Source organism: Aptenodytes patagonicus, chromosome 2 (genome assembly GCF_965638725.1).
Source record: "Aptenodytes patagonicus chromosome 2, bAptPat1.pri.cur, whole genome shotgun sequence".
Lineage (NCBI taxonomy): Eukaryota > Metazoa > Chordata > Aves > Sphenisciformes > Spheniscidae > Aptenodytes > Aptenodytes patagonicus.
In genome coordinates, this window is record NC_134950.1 from 69144100 (window position 1) to 69161122 (window position 17023).

Genomic DNA, 17023 nt, shown 5'->3' on the forward strand with positions numbered 1-17023 from the left:
CAGCTGTATGTGCTGTAGCAACAGCTAATCAAACACCACCAATTAAAAAGCTGCATTTACATTCTTTAAATGTAAATAGGAAAAAGAAATCCACAAGAGTCCTTCCTATTTTCCTGGAACTTGGCTGAAGGGAATCTCTCCCTCCTACCTGTGGGTCTGGGCTTACACGAAGAATTGTGCAGGTGAGCCTCTCACATTAACTTTTCTAATGCATGGTGTGCATTTTTCAAAGATTAATACATATCAAACTTTATTATGAAATTCCCACTGTAGAAATTCTATCACCACTCTTAAGCTGCAGTAGGGGTCATTTGCTTTTATCTTTACAAATGTACATCTTATTTGATTTTTCCTTCTTTCTACATACCACATTCCTATGCCTGTGTTTGGCATCCTAAAGTGTCCTTTAGTATCAGGTTTCACTTTTCCATGCCAATAAATGACCCCCCACAGTTTGAACGTTAAACAAATGGCACTGCTCATGGCTTTCATTCATGGCATTTCCACTTCTTTTGCTGTTCTTATGACCCTCAACGCCCTTCCCCAGCATGTTAACACCCTCCGGAGTTACATGTACAAGAGCTGGACAGAGTGTTCCAGAAGAGGTCGTCAAAGCCAAATACCGTCTATGATATTCTTCAGTTAAAACATCCAACAATCATAATTTTTGACCATTTTTCTGCACTGACCATTATTATTCACATTCACTTTATTATCCACCTTATTCCCCAATGAGTCCTTTTCAGGTTCATCAGTCTGTAGGAGAGAGGCTGACATCCAGGAAAAATCGCCTAGACCCTGGACTCGCTACATATAACCCTGTCCTCAGACATTAAAATCCCACGTGCTTGTGCATACTGTTAGCTCAGTGACCTGTCATCTGTCGTCCAGACCTGATCAGTACTGACTGATTCGCTCCCAGGTCACCAGTGGAAGGGGTCATGAGGCCAAGAACAGTCCCTAGAAACACACTGATTTTGTAACGATTCCTTAACATTTAACGGCCCATTGATTGGCAATATCTTTGCACATTAGATGTGCACTGTGTGGATGTTGTGCCCTCTAGTTACTTAGACTTGTATGAGGGATTGCCTTTGACTGAGAAAGGTTATGGTTTTGAGGTGGTATGCTTAAATAAAATGTTCTGTTGTACAAAGGCCTTTCATGGAAAAATAAGTTAAAAAAAAAGGTAAGTTTCTGAATAAAGGTTTTCCGTGAACCCATGATGACTGACTTTAAATATATTCCCCTCCCTTAATTCTGTATTCAGTTGATTCTTCCACCTTCTATTCCACTGCTTTGCTTCTGATGGATGCCAGAATGAGAGGCTGTAGCCCGCCCAATCATCACATTTATCTTTTCTCAAAATATTTGTACATTATTTCTCATTGTTCTACTGAAGAAAAAGAGACCAAAAAAGTCATCGTCAGCCCAGAGAATTCTTTACCACCCATTTTTAAAGCTTTCAGGTGCAAACCAGCCAGACCTGCTGGTTACAAAACACCTGTCGTCAACATTTGGTGCTTAATATCCAGCTTTATCTTAGGATATTCCATGCTGCAGTACTGCTAGCATGGAAAATATTTCATCATGTCCTATATATACTATCTGACTTGACTACAAATACAACCAGAATGTTTTACAGAGCACTTTCGTTGCACTATTAGCATTTCAATTTTGTAATGGAGCTAAAGAAGCAACACATACACGCACGCACGCACACATGCACACCCTTCCTCACCGGCTTTAGTTCTGCTCCCTGTGAATGCCCCGGCACCTTTTCATTTTCATAAACAAGTAGTCCACAACTACTTGTTCATTGTTTATATATGCTATTCAGTGTAAACTTCTCTCTCTCTCCTTTCCTCCCCCCCTAAAATTGCTTTCTCTACCTTTTAAAATCAGGTTTGTTTTAGAAAAAGTGTGGCCTTTTTTTCTTGATCAGAACTTGCTGGACCTCATGTATACAGAATTATTTATCTGTACTTTATTTTGTTTGCATATAATAAATATGTGCAAGTCAAGAACACCTGCACCTCAGGTACTAATAATTTTCACCTGTCAGGATGAGGTGTAATACAGATGAATGTGTATTGATGCAACATTTCCAAGTTAGGCGATAGTCATCTATAATTTTCAGAAGCTTCTTTCATTAGTAGCTGCATGATGTTTTAATACTAGCAGCATGAGACACTGCTTATAATTTAGACTGAAGTCCTTGAAGAAAATGCAGCTTTTCCCACCAATACAGAATAGATAAATACTGTTTTCAGCCTGAATTGGTAGCAGCCATTTTCAGTACCCCACTTGTGTGCTGTTAAAATAAGTTAATCCATTAATATTTGAGAGCATAAGTTTCTCTGGTGCAAATGTTTCCAAATAGGCAATGCATCCCTTGGCAAATTGTCTCTCCCCTCTCCTTTCTCCCCCACATTTGATTGTTCCTAAATAGGCTATAGCCATTAATTTTAATATTCCAATCAATCAGATCTTCCCAGCAGGTTTCAGTAATATCAATTAGGTCAAAATATGCTCCTAAATGAGCAATTCAACTCCTCTTGTTTATTATGCAGGCTTTTAATGTTGATGTATAGATGATTACAGAATTTCTTCTCCTCACTTTCATTGGTATCTTGATTAATTCTGTTCTTTGACATCTTAATTTCATGTTGAGTGAAAGCTGATTTTCCCTCTCTTTTCAGCTTCCTTTCATGTTTCAGGGCAGCACCTCACTAATACTCTGTCCTTCAAAAGAAATGAGGCACAAGGATGGGATCTGTGACTCCCAGTTGTCTCTCTAAACTGCAGTGCTCCCTACCACTTCTCCTCGAATCATTATTCCTCTGCAGAAGATGGCCAGCTCTATCTTAGGAGCTGCAGGGTAGGAGCCTGCAAATGGACAGTAGCTCTAGAGGAATTGGCCAGCAATAAATCGCTTCCTTCGGCAACTCATCTGTGTGTTCCTACAATGGTAATATGGCTGGGTTTCTGCTGAGGGCTTTCAATCACATCTGAAGCAAAAGCATCAGTCTGTGTCGAGGTGAAGTTTGGCCTGCCCCAAGGCATGGCCTGGAAAGGGAGCTCTGCTGTATGTATGTATTTATTGCTCTTCCCAGTGAAGCAGGAGGAGCTTGTGGAGAGCTGCAACTACTCAGTAGCCATGTATGGGTGGAATAAGGATTCCCTTGTCTGGGAAAGCCTCTCTGAAAACCAATTCCTATCTGTTTTGGGAGTATAGTGATTTTTACTGAAGTGCTATCCCATGGGAGCAACTAATCTCAAAAAGAGTTTGGCAAAATAGGAAGGGCCACAGCAAATCCCCTTCTGCACCCTAAAGTACAGAAGAAACCCCCTGTGATTAGACTGTGATTCGCTCAGTACAGCTGGCACTGGAAATTCCTTTCAAAATACCCCAGTCCACAGCATCACACATTACGGGCTCAACAGTTCAGTGACTTATCCTCTCTTCCATTAATTTTTAGGGCAACTTTAATGACACACTTAGTTAAAATCCAGATTGTGCCTGTAATTTAAAACAAAGGTGCAAACTTGCTCTTTTGTCATAAAGTATATATTTAAAACAAGTGCAACAACTACTCTTAGCTGTCCCAAATTCTTGGCAAGCGGTGTCTTGAAAAAGACAAGAATGGGCATTACAGGTTTAACACAAGGATGCCCTGTCTGCTTATGAGTGAGGTGCCTGGAGGAGGGGAGTTCAAAGTTTGATACCCTAATCACAACCCAGCCAATGCAATACGTTTGCCCGGTGGTTATGGTAACGGTAGCGTGTGCACTTTTAAACAAAGGACTTGAGGGCGTGCTACCACCACTACCCTTGTTATGCGCTAGGTATTTTACACCTTCGACAACTATAACTTCTGTTTAGCTTCTATGCATATGACACCATGGTGTCCTGGTTTCGGCTGGGATAGAGTTAATTTCCTTCCTAGGAGCTGGTACAGTGCTGTGTTTTGGATTTAGGGTGAGAACAAAGTTGATAACGCACCGATGTTTTAGTTGTTGCTAGGTAGTGCTTACACTAGTCAAGGACTTTTTAGTTTTCCATGCTCTACCGACTGAGAAGGCTGGAGGTGCACAAGAAGCTGGGAGGGGGCACAGCCAAACTGACCAAAGGGACATTCCATACCATGTGACGTCATGCGCGGCACATAAACTGGGGAAAGCTGGCCGGGGGGGCCGCTGCTCGGGGACTGGCTGGGCATCGGTCGGCGGGTGGTGAGCAATTGCACTGGGCATCACTTGCTTTGTGTATTATTATTATTATCATCATATTATTGTTATTATTTTATTTCAATTATTAAACTGTTTTTATCTCAACCCACGAGGTTTTTTTTCTCACTTGTGCTCTTCCAATTCTCTCCCCCATCCCACCGGGTGGGGGGGAGTGAGCGAGCGGCTGCGTGGTGCTTAGTTGCTGGCTGAGATTAAACCACGACACATGGATAATGGTGGGGAAAGCTGGCATACTGCAAGAGCTGGGTCAGCTTCTACACTGCCGGACCTTCTGGTTGGAGAACTCGAATACCCATTCACTCCACTGTCTTGCTTCAAATGCAGCTAACTCCTTTTTCTCCGCAGGAAGACACAACAACTTCAGAGTAACCACCAGGGAAGTTATGTATGAATAGATGATGGTGGAAAACGGAAAGGACAAGAAAGTCACCAGATGCCAAGGGAGGTGTCCCACAGTTTCATGAACATGCCGAATGCTGTTCTGCAGGCCCTTTCAGGCTGCATGAGATGAACCTGCCCTCATTTGCTCTCTGTTGTCCTGCACAAGAGGCAGGAGGAATCTGTCCTTCTGTGCCCCTGGCTCCAGCATCCCTCTGAGCAAGCTCCAGCCCCTCTGAAACCCCTGCTTAGAGTAAGTTTTCAACAACAGAAGGCCTGAATATTCAGGCCCTTTGCCTCTGCCTCGCTGAACCTTTGGTGAAAACACAGTAATTCTTGCAAGGTTTAGTTCAGTGTTAATTTTACCTACAGGGAGTAGGAGCTCAACAGAAATAAATAGGGCTATTTGAAGCTAAAGTGATACTCAGTGACAAGCCACGTGATGGAATCAGCACTTAAATCTTTCTAAGTCACACACCATTATAGAAACATGCTAAAAGATGTGATGTTACCTCCTATCCAGGGTGTTAATCACCATCAAGCTTCTGCAGTCATATTAAAATGCATTAAAACAAATCAGTAGCATTATTACAAATTAAAATAAAAATATTCGAGGTTCTAAACTGTGTCTGTTTATACCACCCTGACTGTGTGGCAATTACTGGATAAGTGTTGTCCCCAGTGAGGGGAAGGAACAGATGGCAGCCTGCTAAAAAGCACATACTGTATATCAATTTATTAATTACTAAATGCAATCTGCTAGACGTTTATCACAAGATACTTTAGCTATTAAATTTCAGAGGGATTAGAAATTCAAAACAAATTATTTTAATAATAATTAACTTAGCTATATGTATTGCAAACATGTTATTTCCTTTGCTTAAAAGCCTGAAATGATTGGGTGCCATCTGTCTTAACTACCATTACACCTTTTTTAATATCAAAAGTGCATTTTGCTTAGGTACACAGATAAACGCTGAACAAAAAGAATAAAAAATTAATGTTATGGGCATAGTAGGACACTTACTTAGAACTCTTACCCATTGTCCTGGTTTTGGCTGGGATAGAGTTAATTTTCTTCCTAGTTAGTGCTGTGTTTTGGATTTAGTACGAGAATAATGTTGATAACACACCGATGTTTTAGTTGTTGCTGAGCAGTGCTTACACTAGTCAAGGGCTTTTCAGCTTCTCATGCCCTGCCAGCGAGAAGCTGGGAGGGGGCACAGCCAGGACAGCTGACCCAAACTGGCCCAAGGGATATTCCATACCATGTGACGTCATGCTCAGTACATAAACTGGGGGGAGTTGGCCGGGGGTGGTGACCACTGCTCGGGACCTGGCTGTGCATCAGTCGGCGGGATGTGAGCAATTGCATTGTGCATCACTTATTTTGTATATTATTTCATTATTATTATTATTATTATTATTATTATTATTATTTATTACTATTATTATTATTTTCCCTTCCTTTTCTGTCCTATTAAACTGCCTTTATCTCAACCCATGAATTTTACTTTTTTTTTCCCAGTTCTCTCCCCCATGCCACTGTGTGTGGGGGGAGTGAGCAAATGGCTGTGTGGTGTTTAGCTGCCTGCCGGCTTAAACCGCAACACCCATGTTGGTTGATTACTAGACTACAGAACCTGCCTCTTCCAGGACACTGATTTGTCTCTGAGAAGCTGGCTTGAAAAGTCATTACCATTTGTTAACTCTGATGGCGTGCGTAACACATGCCGATGGTTTTCAACACATCCTTGCAAAAGCCTAAGTATATCACAAAGTCAACATCACAGCTGCCATTTGCTGGCAGTATCAAATAGAGAAAGTAAGGACTATCTGGAGCGAGAGGAAAAAAGGCCTTTACTTGGAGGGACACAGGAAGAATGGCTCAGAAGTGCTCGTTTACCAAAGACAGGACCTGGGAGCTCAGAAGAAATAAGGTTCTCCTTCAAAAGTTATTACACTATGCCTGGATGCCAGATGGAAAGTACTACCAAAAAAAGTCTCACGAATAAGGACTCCTGCCAGATGAAAGCAAATTATCTTTGTCACCAATACCTTTGACGCAAAAAAAGGAACCAGCTTCTTCAAAAAACTTTCCTTTAAGAATCAGTGTTCCCATCTGCAGTGGGCCAAAATTTCTTCTCATAATGTAGGATGTGATTGTAAATCTGAGCAGAATTTAGACCAATGGCTCCGACTGCCCTTTCAGTTGTCTCACTACTAGTTGGGCAATGTCGTGCTAGGATCTTTTTTTAGAATATTGACAAGGACAGTGGCTTTAACACAAGACTGAGGTCTTCTGAACGCTGAATTTACTTCAGCTAAATGATAGGGCTTCTACCTGGCTAGGAGTCCTGAGTGCCAGCTCTTTGTATAGCGAGAGGGCAAGATCACTAAGATAACTGCTTCTTTTTAGACATTCTTGGCTAGTAACAAGTTGTAAACTTGAGGAGAAAAAACTATTTGCACATAGAAAGCACCTTGAAGAAAAAAATTGTAAAATCTCATCCTTAGTCACATTCATATAAACCTACCAAAGTTAATCTTCCCGAGGCTACTTTACTGGGTTGACACAGCTCTTTTTACAGGGAGAACATAGCAGGTTCCACCAGAAATAAAAATTTTAAATTCTTGTTAGAAAAAAGAAAATGTTTCATGCAAGCTAGCAATCTACCTCCTTTATGTACACGTGACAGTCTGAGGACCATTTTTTGTGCCCCGATCTACCAGTTGTAGAAGTACATCCAGCAGGTCAAATAGTATTGCAGTTTAAAACTGGCAGAGATGAACATGAATCTGAGCCTGTGACTTCTCTTTCCCCAGTTCTGCCTCAGACTCTAACAAAACACTGTTTAAACAAAGTGGATCAGGAGCCCGTTTTATGACTGTATTCTTCAGAACAGGGGAACTGCAGAATGATTCATATGAGATTACAGAGAAAAGCCCATGTCTTAAATGCAAATCTGAAGGATCCTACCATCTTCAGCTGTGACCTCAACTAAGTAACATTTTTAGGGCTGAGTCCCACTCTCTGACATTGTTTTCTGTAGAGGTGAAACATAATGGTAGAGTAATGAGGTTTTTGAAATTTCTCTGATTTCTGAATTAACAATCCATACTCTTCTTAGAAGTGGCTTCAGGATACCCACTGCCACAAGCGATCAACAGCGTGGTTTCATAAATGTAATTTTTATTATGCTAATTGAAGGTTCAGACTTCTGAAATTAGCAAAATGAGTAATTTTATTACAACTCTATTAATACTGTGCTGTCAGAGCATAGAAAATGGAAATCACTTATCCAGAATGTCAGAGGGCAACTAGACAATTGTGTCACCCTTAAAAATTATACTCCTTCATCTCATTCAGGCGTACTGAAAAAATTTTCCCACTCTTAATTCTTTTCAGAAATCTAGTACCTTTGTAACAGCAAACTTGATTTGGGAGAGAACCTGGATCAGTAGTTCCACAGTCTTCAGCATTTTTGTGGCACATGACAACTTCTAAGGCAAGACATTGCCTGAAACAGCCTTTGAGGAAGAGGATCTTTGTGGGTTTTTTAATCAGTTCTAAATCTACTTTTGTTTTTTTAACATAAAAATGAATACATTTAGCATCATACAGTTTTGGAGTGGGAAGGAAAATCTGCAACAAGCCAAGTTTCAGAATCATTAATGAGCTTGTTCTGCGCCTGGAAAATGAAAGAGAACAGTGTGAACCACTAGCACAAATCTGAGCTGCACGTGAGGCAGGCAGCTAATTTCAGCAGTGGAGACTGTCACAGGCAGAGCTATAGCAACTGAAGAGCACAACTCAGACGCTTTCCCAGTACTTTCCTTCACAGTTAAAAATCTACCGGCAAACAGTACATCTCCTGCACAGCAATCGCAATGCTTCCTGAACATATACAGGCAGCTGCACTCATCCATGCCGTGTGTGCAAGCATCACTGGTGCATACACAATCACACTAATTGTGTGTTTAAGAAACATAGCAAACACTGATTCTGTGATTAACACCTGGAAATGTAAATCCTAGGAAGAAAACACAATTCTCTAAGCTAGCATGTTTGCTTACTTGCTAGGTCTCTCTCACTTATCCTTGCGTTTTTCCACTTCCATCACTGCTTCCTTGTACTTACAAGCAGTAGCTGTACCTAACCCACAGGGCACAGAAGCTCTCCATGCAACTTGGTTCCCATTTGTGCACCCTTAGCCAAGGGTATCATAGAATCATAGAATAGTTTGGGTTGGAAGGGACCTTTAAAGGTCATCCAGTCCAACCCCCCTACCATGGGCAGGGACATCTTCAACTAGATCAGGTTGCTCAGAGCCCCGTCCAACCTGACCTGGAGTGTTTCCAGGGATGGGGCATCCACCACCTCTCTGGGAAACCTGTGCCAGTGTTTCACCACCCTCAGTGTAAAAAATGTCTTCCTTAGATCTAGTCTAAATCTACCTCCCTTTAGTTTAAAGCCATTCCCCCTTGTCCTGTCGCAACAGGCCCTGCTAAAAAGTTTGTCACCATCTTTTTTATAAGCCCCCTTGAAGTACTGATAGGCTGCAATAAGGTCTCGCCGAAGCCTTCTCTTCTCCAGGCTGAACAACCCCAACTCTCTCAGCCTTTCTTCACAGGAGAGGTGTTCCATCCCCCTGATCATTTTTGTGACCCTCCTCTGGACCCGCTCCAACAGGTCCGTGTCTTTCTTATGCTGAGGGCTCCAGAGCTGGACACAGTACTCCAGGTGGGGTCTCACGAGAGCAGAGTAGAGGGGCAGAATCCCCTCCCTCGACCTGCTGGCCACGCTTCTTTGGATGCAGCCCAGGGTATGACTGGCCTTCTGGGCTGCGAGCGCACATTGCTGGCTCATGTCCAGCTTTTCATCCACCAGTACCCCCAAGTCCTCGGCAGGGCTGCTCTCAATCCCTTCATCCCCCAGCCTGTGTTGATACCGGGGGTTGCCCCGACCCAGGTGCAGGACCTTGCACTTGTTAAACCTCATGAGGGTTACACGGGCCCACTTCTCAAGCTTGTCCAGGTCCATCTGGATGGCATCCTGTCCCTCTGGCGTATCGACCACACCACTCAGCTTGGTGTCATCTGCAGACTTGCTGAGGGTGCACTCGATCCCACTGTCTGTGTCATTGATGAAGATATTAACCAGTACCAGTCCCAATACGGACCCCTGATGGACACCAACCTCCATCTGGACATTGAGCCGTTGACCACTACCCTCTGGATGTGACCATCTAACCAATTCCTCACCCACCGGACAGTCCACCCATCAAATCCATACCTCTCCAGTTTAGAGAGAAGGATGTTGGGGGGGGTCGTGTCAAAGGCCTTACAGAGGTCCATATAGACGACATCTGTAGGCCTTCCTGCGTCCGCTGATGTAGTCACTCCATCATAGAAGGCCACTAGGTTAGCCAGGCAGGACTTGCTCTTGGTGAAGCCATGCTGGCTCTCTTGAGTCACCTCCCTGTCCTCCATGTGCCTTAGCATAGCTTCCAGGAGGATCTGTTCCATGATATTCCCAGGCACAGAGGTGAGACTGACTGGCCTGGCTGATTATTATATCTCAGCATGTCCTGGCTTTCTCGGGAAGAAAACAGGGAGGGTTGGTCCAGGAAGGAGCTGTGCTGTGCTCCAGTCAGTCCTGTAGCTGGAATAACCAGGGAGGCAGGACTGTGGTGTGCACCAGGGAGCACCCCGACCCTACAGGTCACCCTCTACCCGGGTTCCTGCCCTTTTTCCTTGTCTGGATCCCAAACAATGCACCTCCATCCTCAATAGGTTCAGCATTCTTTTAGAAGTTTGGTTTTAATTCTAAATTCCCTTAACTTGTAATATGACTTTGATGTTTTTAATGTCTCCTTGTAACACTTTTACAGTTACTTGAATAATGGAACAAAAACAATTCCAGATATAAAAATATTGTGAGTACAAAAGTATTCTTGAGTTTTTGGCCAGAGGAGAGTTCAATAATCAAAGCAACAGTGGATTCCATCCTTTGAAGGATTGCTTTCAGACGCAGAAAATGACTCAACATGCTGAAGAGTAGCCAACTGTTCTGCAGAAGTATTACCCAACAACCAGTTTAGTGACAAAGGTGGATGGGGACAATACTAATTCAGTGTGTCAGAAATAGCCTAGATGTATCCAAAAAAAGAAAAAGTGCCAAGCAGGATTTTCCATTTCTGGTTGTTTAAAATATTTTTTCTGTCTAAAATTAAGAACTAAAACCAACTGTTTTCATACTGAATAGAAGCAGGAACACTTCAGTTGGCCCAAAGGCACTCTGAAGAAAGCCAAATAAATGAAGGGCTAACGTCACAAAACTGCTGGAGGAGGTAGTGGGTATGTTGTCTCTTCTTTATTCAATACCCAGGCAGTGCAGATACTCACCTGGGGCCAAGGGACCCAGATTCAATTCCTTCTGCCTGAAGTGAACTGAACCTACGTATTCCACCTCCCAAGACAATGCACTAGCCACTGCTACAAGGTAGCGCAGAGGGACCACCAAATCTCCTCAGCCGATGATATTCTATTTTGCATAAATAATTAAAATTCACTGGCACGCTGAGTCCCAGCTAACAAGGCCTTTCTATAGCATGCATCCTCCCAACCTCTAGGCTGTCGCCTTCCTCCCACTCCCTTTGTCCCAGGCGCAATGAATATTTCAAGTGAGAATGAAAACAACAGCAGCAACCAAGGGAAACCCATTTTGGACCTCTCTTACCAAAAGATGGTGGACCTGGTTCAAGTCTCCTGCCCCAAATCAAGCAATGAGTATATTTGAACCTTTACCTCCTCAGTGAGCAGCCTAACCAACAAAACGCAGCATGTTCTGTCCTACTTTTCTCCAAACTATTCATAAAATTACCCAAAGAATCCCCACATCTGTCAGTCAGCTGCCAATCTCTTCCAGACCAACACAGTAACATTTACAAGGGACTTTAACAGGGATTTTTATATCCTGTCCTGGTTTCGGCAGGGATAGAGTTAATTTCCTTCCTAGGAGCTGGTACAGTGTTTTGGATTTAGGATGAGAACAAAGTTGATAACGCACCGATGTTTTAGTTGTTGCTAGGTAGTGCTTACACTAGCCAAGGACTTTTTAGTTTTCCATGCTCTACCGACTGAGAAGGCTGGAGGTGCACAAGAAGCTGGGAGGGGGCACAGCCAGGACAGCTGACCCAAACTGGCCCAAGGGACATTCCATACCATGTGACGTCATGCTCAGTACATAAACTGGGGAAAGCTGGCCGGGGGGGCCGCTGCTCGGGGACTGGCTGGGCATCGGTCGGCAGGTGGTGAGCAATTGCACTGGGCATCACTTGTTTTGTGTATTATTATTATTATCATATTATTATTATTATAATTTTATTTCAATTATTAAACTGTTTTTATCTCAACCCACGAGGTTTTTTTTCTCACTTGTGCTCTTCCAATTCTCTCCCCCATCCCACCGGGTAGGGGGGAGTGAGCGAGCGGCTGCGTGGTGCTTAGTTGCCGACTGAGATTAAACCACGACATATCCGATTGGGAAATACTGAAAAAAAATTCCCAACAGCATTCAAACATTTCTAAAATTGTTCCAAAACTAAATGTCAGACGTGGACTAAATTACTGTCATCTGTCTCCTATAAGAAGTGCATAGCAGTACGGAGGCAAGCAACGCTCGGCTTGCGGGGAGCAGCTGTAGTGGAATAACAGGCTGGGTAACGAAGGGGGAAGGAGAAGCAAACAGAGCTGGGAAAGAGCAGGATGCAATCTCAGGAAGAAGAGCTTCAGAAAAAAATCACCAGTGAAGGTAAGAAGAGGCAGTGTTTGAGCAGAAAATTGTTCCTTCAGACACTGCTCCAAAAGGAAACAAAGGTGAGAAGGGCCATGTGCTAGCGGCAGCCCAGGAATTTACTGATAGCATCTTATTAAAGGGGAGGGAAATGCCTCCCCTTCACTCGATACACGAAAAAAGAGGGAGCTAGCTCCTGATTTTTGGAAAGTTAACTGTTGTGTTTAGCCACACAGTAATGCCATTGATTGTTTTCCACAAAAGCACATTTTCATGTAGCTATACAAGATTTCTGGTATTTCAAAACTCAGTCCCATCAGTATGAACTGATGCATAATGGCCTTTCCATGTCCATATGTATCTATATCTCACATTTTTCATTCTATATGTAATCTTGCTAGTAGTATCAAAGATAAATTAAGATTAATTTTTTTTTTTTTTTTTAATCCTTGGAAGAAGGTTAAGATGCGTTCAAAGATAGGAACACTTCTACTAGTACCAGCTGTGCTACGTCCCTTCTTTGAATATACAGCTTTGAACAGAAACACATAAAATATTTGGTAAAAACAGATATCATACTGTAATCATTATATATTTTAGGGAACATGTTTGACCAAGGATAAAGTAATAACTAGACACTGTAGATACTAAGGCAATGAATGCAAGGGAAAAAAAGGTAAGAAATGTATCGTGAACGGACATTTCCAGGAGCAAAATACAGGTGAAAGAGGGATCTTAATATTACACTATATTGCTGGCATTAAATGAAAAATTACGTAGGTCAAATCTGAAATAACAACATTGGTCAAATGCACACTGCAACCTATTCCTATACAAAAACTGTTCTGAGATGGTCAGATAACACTGCAACGTTAAAGCTTATTTTTAAGTTGTCATAATTTTTCCTTAATTCATGTGGTATACAGCAACCATGTACATAAAACTGACACACATATAGTAAAAAAGAAAGACCAAAAGCAAGTGTAACTGGGGTTTGGTACTCACCTCCTTCTCCTGACCCAGAGCCATTATCTGAAAAAGAAACAGAGGGGGAGAAAAAAAAGAAAGCAAATGAAAATATTGCTCCAGGAGCAGCTGTTCAGCACCTTGTCACTGTAAAACATTACACAGGTGTTACATTTCATAAGCCAGGTGTAAAAACAAACATCCCACATAAAGTCTGGCATCCTTTAGTACAGTTTGTCCATGCTTACTGTGCCCTACTCTCTCTGTCATATCCCTGTCAAGATATTTTTACTCAAGGAACAGGATCATTCAGCACTGAAAACTAAATTGCTTTCTTAGCCTTTTTTCAACTGTTAGAGATTCGAATTTGTTAAACCCGAAACAGATGAAGAGTACAGAGTCTGATTTTTGAATATTTTTTTTTTTTACCCTCTGGCCCTGGGAGTGGTACATGAAGTACTATATAAATGAAGTACTATATATTACATGAGTAATATATAAATCACCTGACTGCAGAAGTACCTCCAGAAGACAACTGGTCCTCAAAGCAAAGTTGGCTTAAGTCATCTAATTACCAAATAGCTCCTCTCAGCTGAGTCAATCACTTTGTATAAGGATGCTCTAATGGCATAGTTATTTCATTGACATTAGACTGACTGGATTAGCATCTGATGAGTGACAGCTTGTGGCTGCATCCCCTTTGCATTAGCAATTCAAACGTCAGCAGGACTTGAGCTTCCTCACCACCCCAGGCCAACTAACTCCACTTCAGAGCATTACGGAGCTGGCTAGGGATTTTGTACGGGGATGGGCATCCCGCTGGGCAGCGCTCTGCACAGCGTCTTCAGCTAGCGCGGCAGTAAAGACAAGCCCTTAAACACACGCTCTTGAGTCACAAACCTCCCTCGGTCTTTCTTGCTCAAAGGAGGTGGAGAGGAGAGGATGAGATGGCAATTACTGTCAGTGAATTGCTCCCCATCCCTGTTAGCTCAACTTCTCTGGAAGATGAGAGGAGCAGAGCACACACTCTGCTCGTCCCACACCTCTCCTTTCATGCCTGCTTTGGTGATGGAGAAGGCAGCTGAATTTATTTCCACAAATCTGAAAGAAGAAGGAGACCAGACAGAGAGAGGAGCGGGGTTCTTACTTCCACGTATGAGCTCGTTCACATCAGAGGAAAAACCAAACCCTCCGTTTGCTCAGTTCCCTCCCCCTGCTTTTTCTTTAAGCAGCTATATTGCTAAGAATAATTCCCTCTAGTGCGTGGATGACAGTGTGAAATTCCACATTACTGGGTCACTTCACACATTAAAAATCACCTCCTCTCACATGGAGTATCAGGAATAGAGACTTTTTTTACCTCCGCCTAAATTTTCCTTTCTTTCCTCCTATACCACTATTCCGTGTCTAATAGACTGAGCTTATTACCTTACAGAAATTAATGCAAAACCAGAAGGGCTCTTGTTCCATCAATGGTGACCCACTTTACTGACAAAGCAGACAATCCCATATAAAATGTCACTGTTGAGTCACTGAGAAATATGCTTTATGACGCGGTATTGCTTATTAAGAAATTCAAAGGAGTACAATTTACTTCTATGAGGTAAGTATATTGGCTTATTTGTAGTGGTGAAATTGTGTCATAAGCTGTTCTGGGGGAGAGAAGGCTGACATACAAACATGAACAAGTTCAACATGTAATTCATATAAAAAACAAAGGCTAAAATGTCTCAAAGAAACTTGACTTGTTCCATGTTTTTATTTCCAACTCTCACTCTCCGACTGCTTTCCCCTGCGCATTCAGCCCCGAGGTGAGAAACGCCGCTCAGCTCCAGCATGAGGGGCTCCAGGCATACCACAAGATGTGTATGCTGTGCGGCAGGGGACGTACCATCACATAGACAGTACGAGCTGTAATGAGAGAGTCTTGCAAATGACAGAGGTGATGCTCAGACCACCTGTCTCTATAGACCATTGGGTTGATATACGTGAAGTCCACAGGCAACTCTGTCTCCACTTGGCAGGACATCCTAGTAACGGGATACATCCACTCCGGTTTCTCTGGGCTTTCAGATCTCATGAAATCATAAAAAAAGAATGTCATCTTCTATTAACGCTTTGCATCATTTTCAACTTTTCACTGGGAGCTCGTGCCTCCCCTCTGAGCCTGGGAGCTGTGCTAGGAGTCTCGTCTCCAGGGTAGCTGTGATAAAGTAAGCCGGTGTTCCTGCTTTTTTCTGAATCTTGGCTAGATTTTCCCAAGCAGATGCTGGTTAAAAAAGTAGCATTTTTTGCGAGCTTACTTGGACAAGCAGTCCTGCTCTTTTCAGGCCCTTAACCAATTCAGGATTTCCAAAAGTGGTCTCCATGCACCAAGACCTAGCAAGAAAGATGCTCAAACAAGTGAGGAAGCTGGACAGAAATAGCATCCCCCCCAGCCACAGGTCAGTAATTAGAGAGTGAGTGACTGACCTCTCTCTTTACTTAAGCCACCCTTTTCCAAACAGACTTATAAAAATATGCTTATACACAAATGTACAGGCTTCTGCTGCGAGCTGCTTTTATCCATGAAGGAGTTTCTGGATAAAATACAGAAAGAAGCACTTGGATCAGACACAGCATCTGAATGCTGTAAGCATTAGGCTACAGTCAGAATCCCTTTTTTTTGGTTCTCTCTGAACAGGAGCCATTTCTGTACCATGGGTCTGCTTTGGCGCAGAGGCAGAAGGTACACTCTCCAAACCCAAAAGAGCCTGCAGCCTCTCTCATTCAGGAGGGATGGTTTTTAACTCAAACTAGCATGAAAATTGAACCCATCTCTTCCCATTTAGGGCAACAGCTCCAAACTGCTAAGTACAAACAGGAGGACAAACAGTCCACTGACAAATTTTAAGCAAGCAGACCCTTCCACTTGATTCACATGGGGCAGGTGATCCAGTGGGCACCTCCAGAGCAAAACCTATCTGATCCTGCTCACAGAGAAGCAGGCAAAGAAATACCAAAATGCTGCACCTTTTTGTAGATCTATGTAAGAAACAGGTCAGCAGCTATTCAGTCGCAGGCAGAACAAAACACCTCTTGACACATCAGAGGTAAAACTGTACGCCATTCTTCATGAAACAAAGCCAAAAAATGATGTCTTTGTGGAATTTAGGTATTGCAAGGTTTAGCTGACAGCTGAGAGGGGACTTCCAGCTTCTGAACTTTGGCACCCAAGAGTTATCATACTCTTTATACCCAAGTCCTGGATTTTCCCCTAAAGCTTTTGGGATACAGCTGTGGGTTTTTTAGTACAAAGACAGTACACGTGTCACTTCTTTGCATTAAGCAGAAATTGGCCTTCCCACACCAACACTCCAGAAAGTTCACTGAGCAGGTCCCAGATAATGTCTCTTTTATTCAATTATCTTCAGTTACTCATCTTATGAAACAGAACTGGAAGAGAGAAAGGGCAGCTGCTATCTCAAGTTGTAGTTCCTTGTTAGCTAACTGTACTCTGCCTGGATTTCCCGGTTAACAGAGCTAATGAAGCAGTCCTCTGCATAGTGGGACAGGGCAAGCTTTCTGCAGTCTAACCCAGGGTACACAAGAGTGCCTCTAGGTAAAGATTGGATAAAATTGTAAAGA

At 42.8% G+C, this 17023-nt stretch overlaps 1 protein-coding gene across 1 annotated transcript in view; it reads right to left on the reverse strand.

Moving 5' to 3' along the window:
• Positions 1-17023, reverse strand: part of TMEFF1 (transmembrane protein with EGF like and two follistatin like domains 1) — a 125481-nt gene that overhangs the window by 28438 nt on the left and 80020 nt on the right. Inside the window, exon 4 of the mRNA XM_076330177.1 lies at positions 13436-13462. Within this exon, the coding sequence (XP_076186292.1) occupies positions 13436-13462 (27 nt within the window). The remainder of the gene's footprint in view (positions 1-13435; positions 13463-17023) is intronic.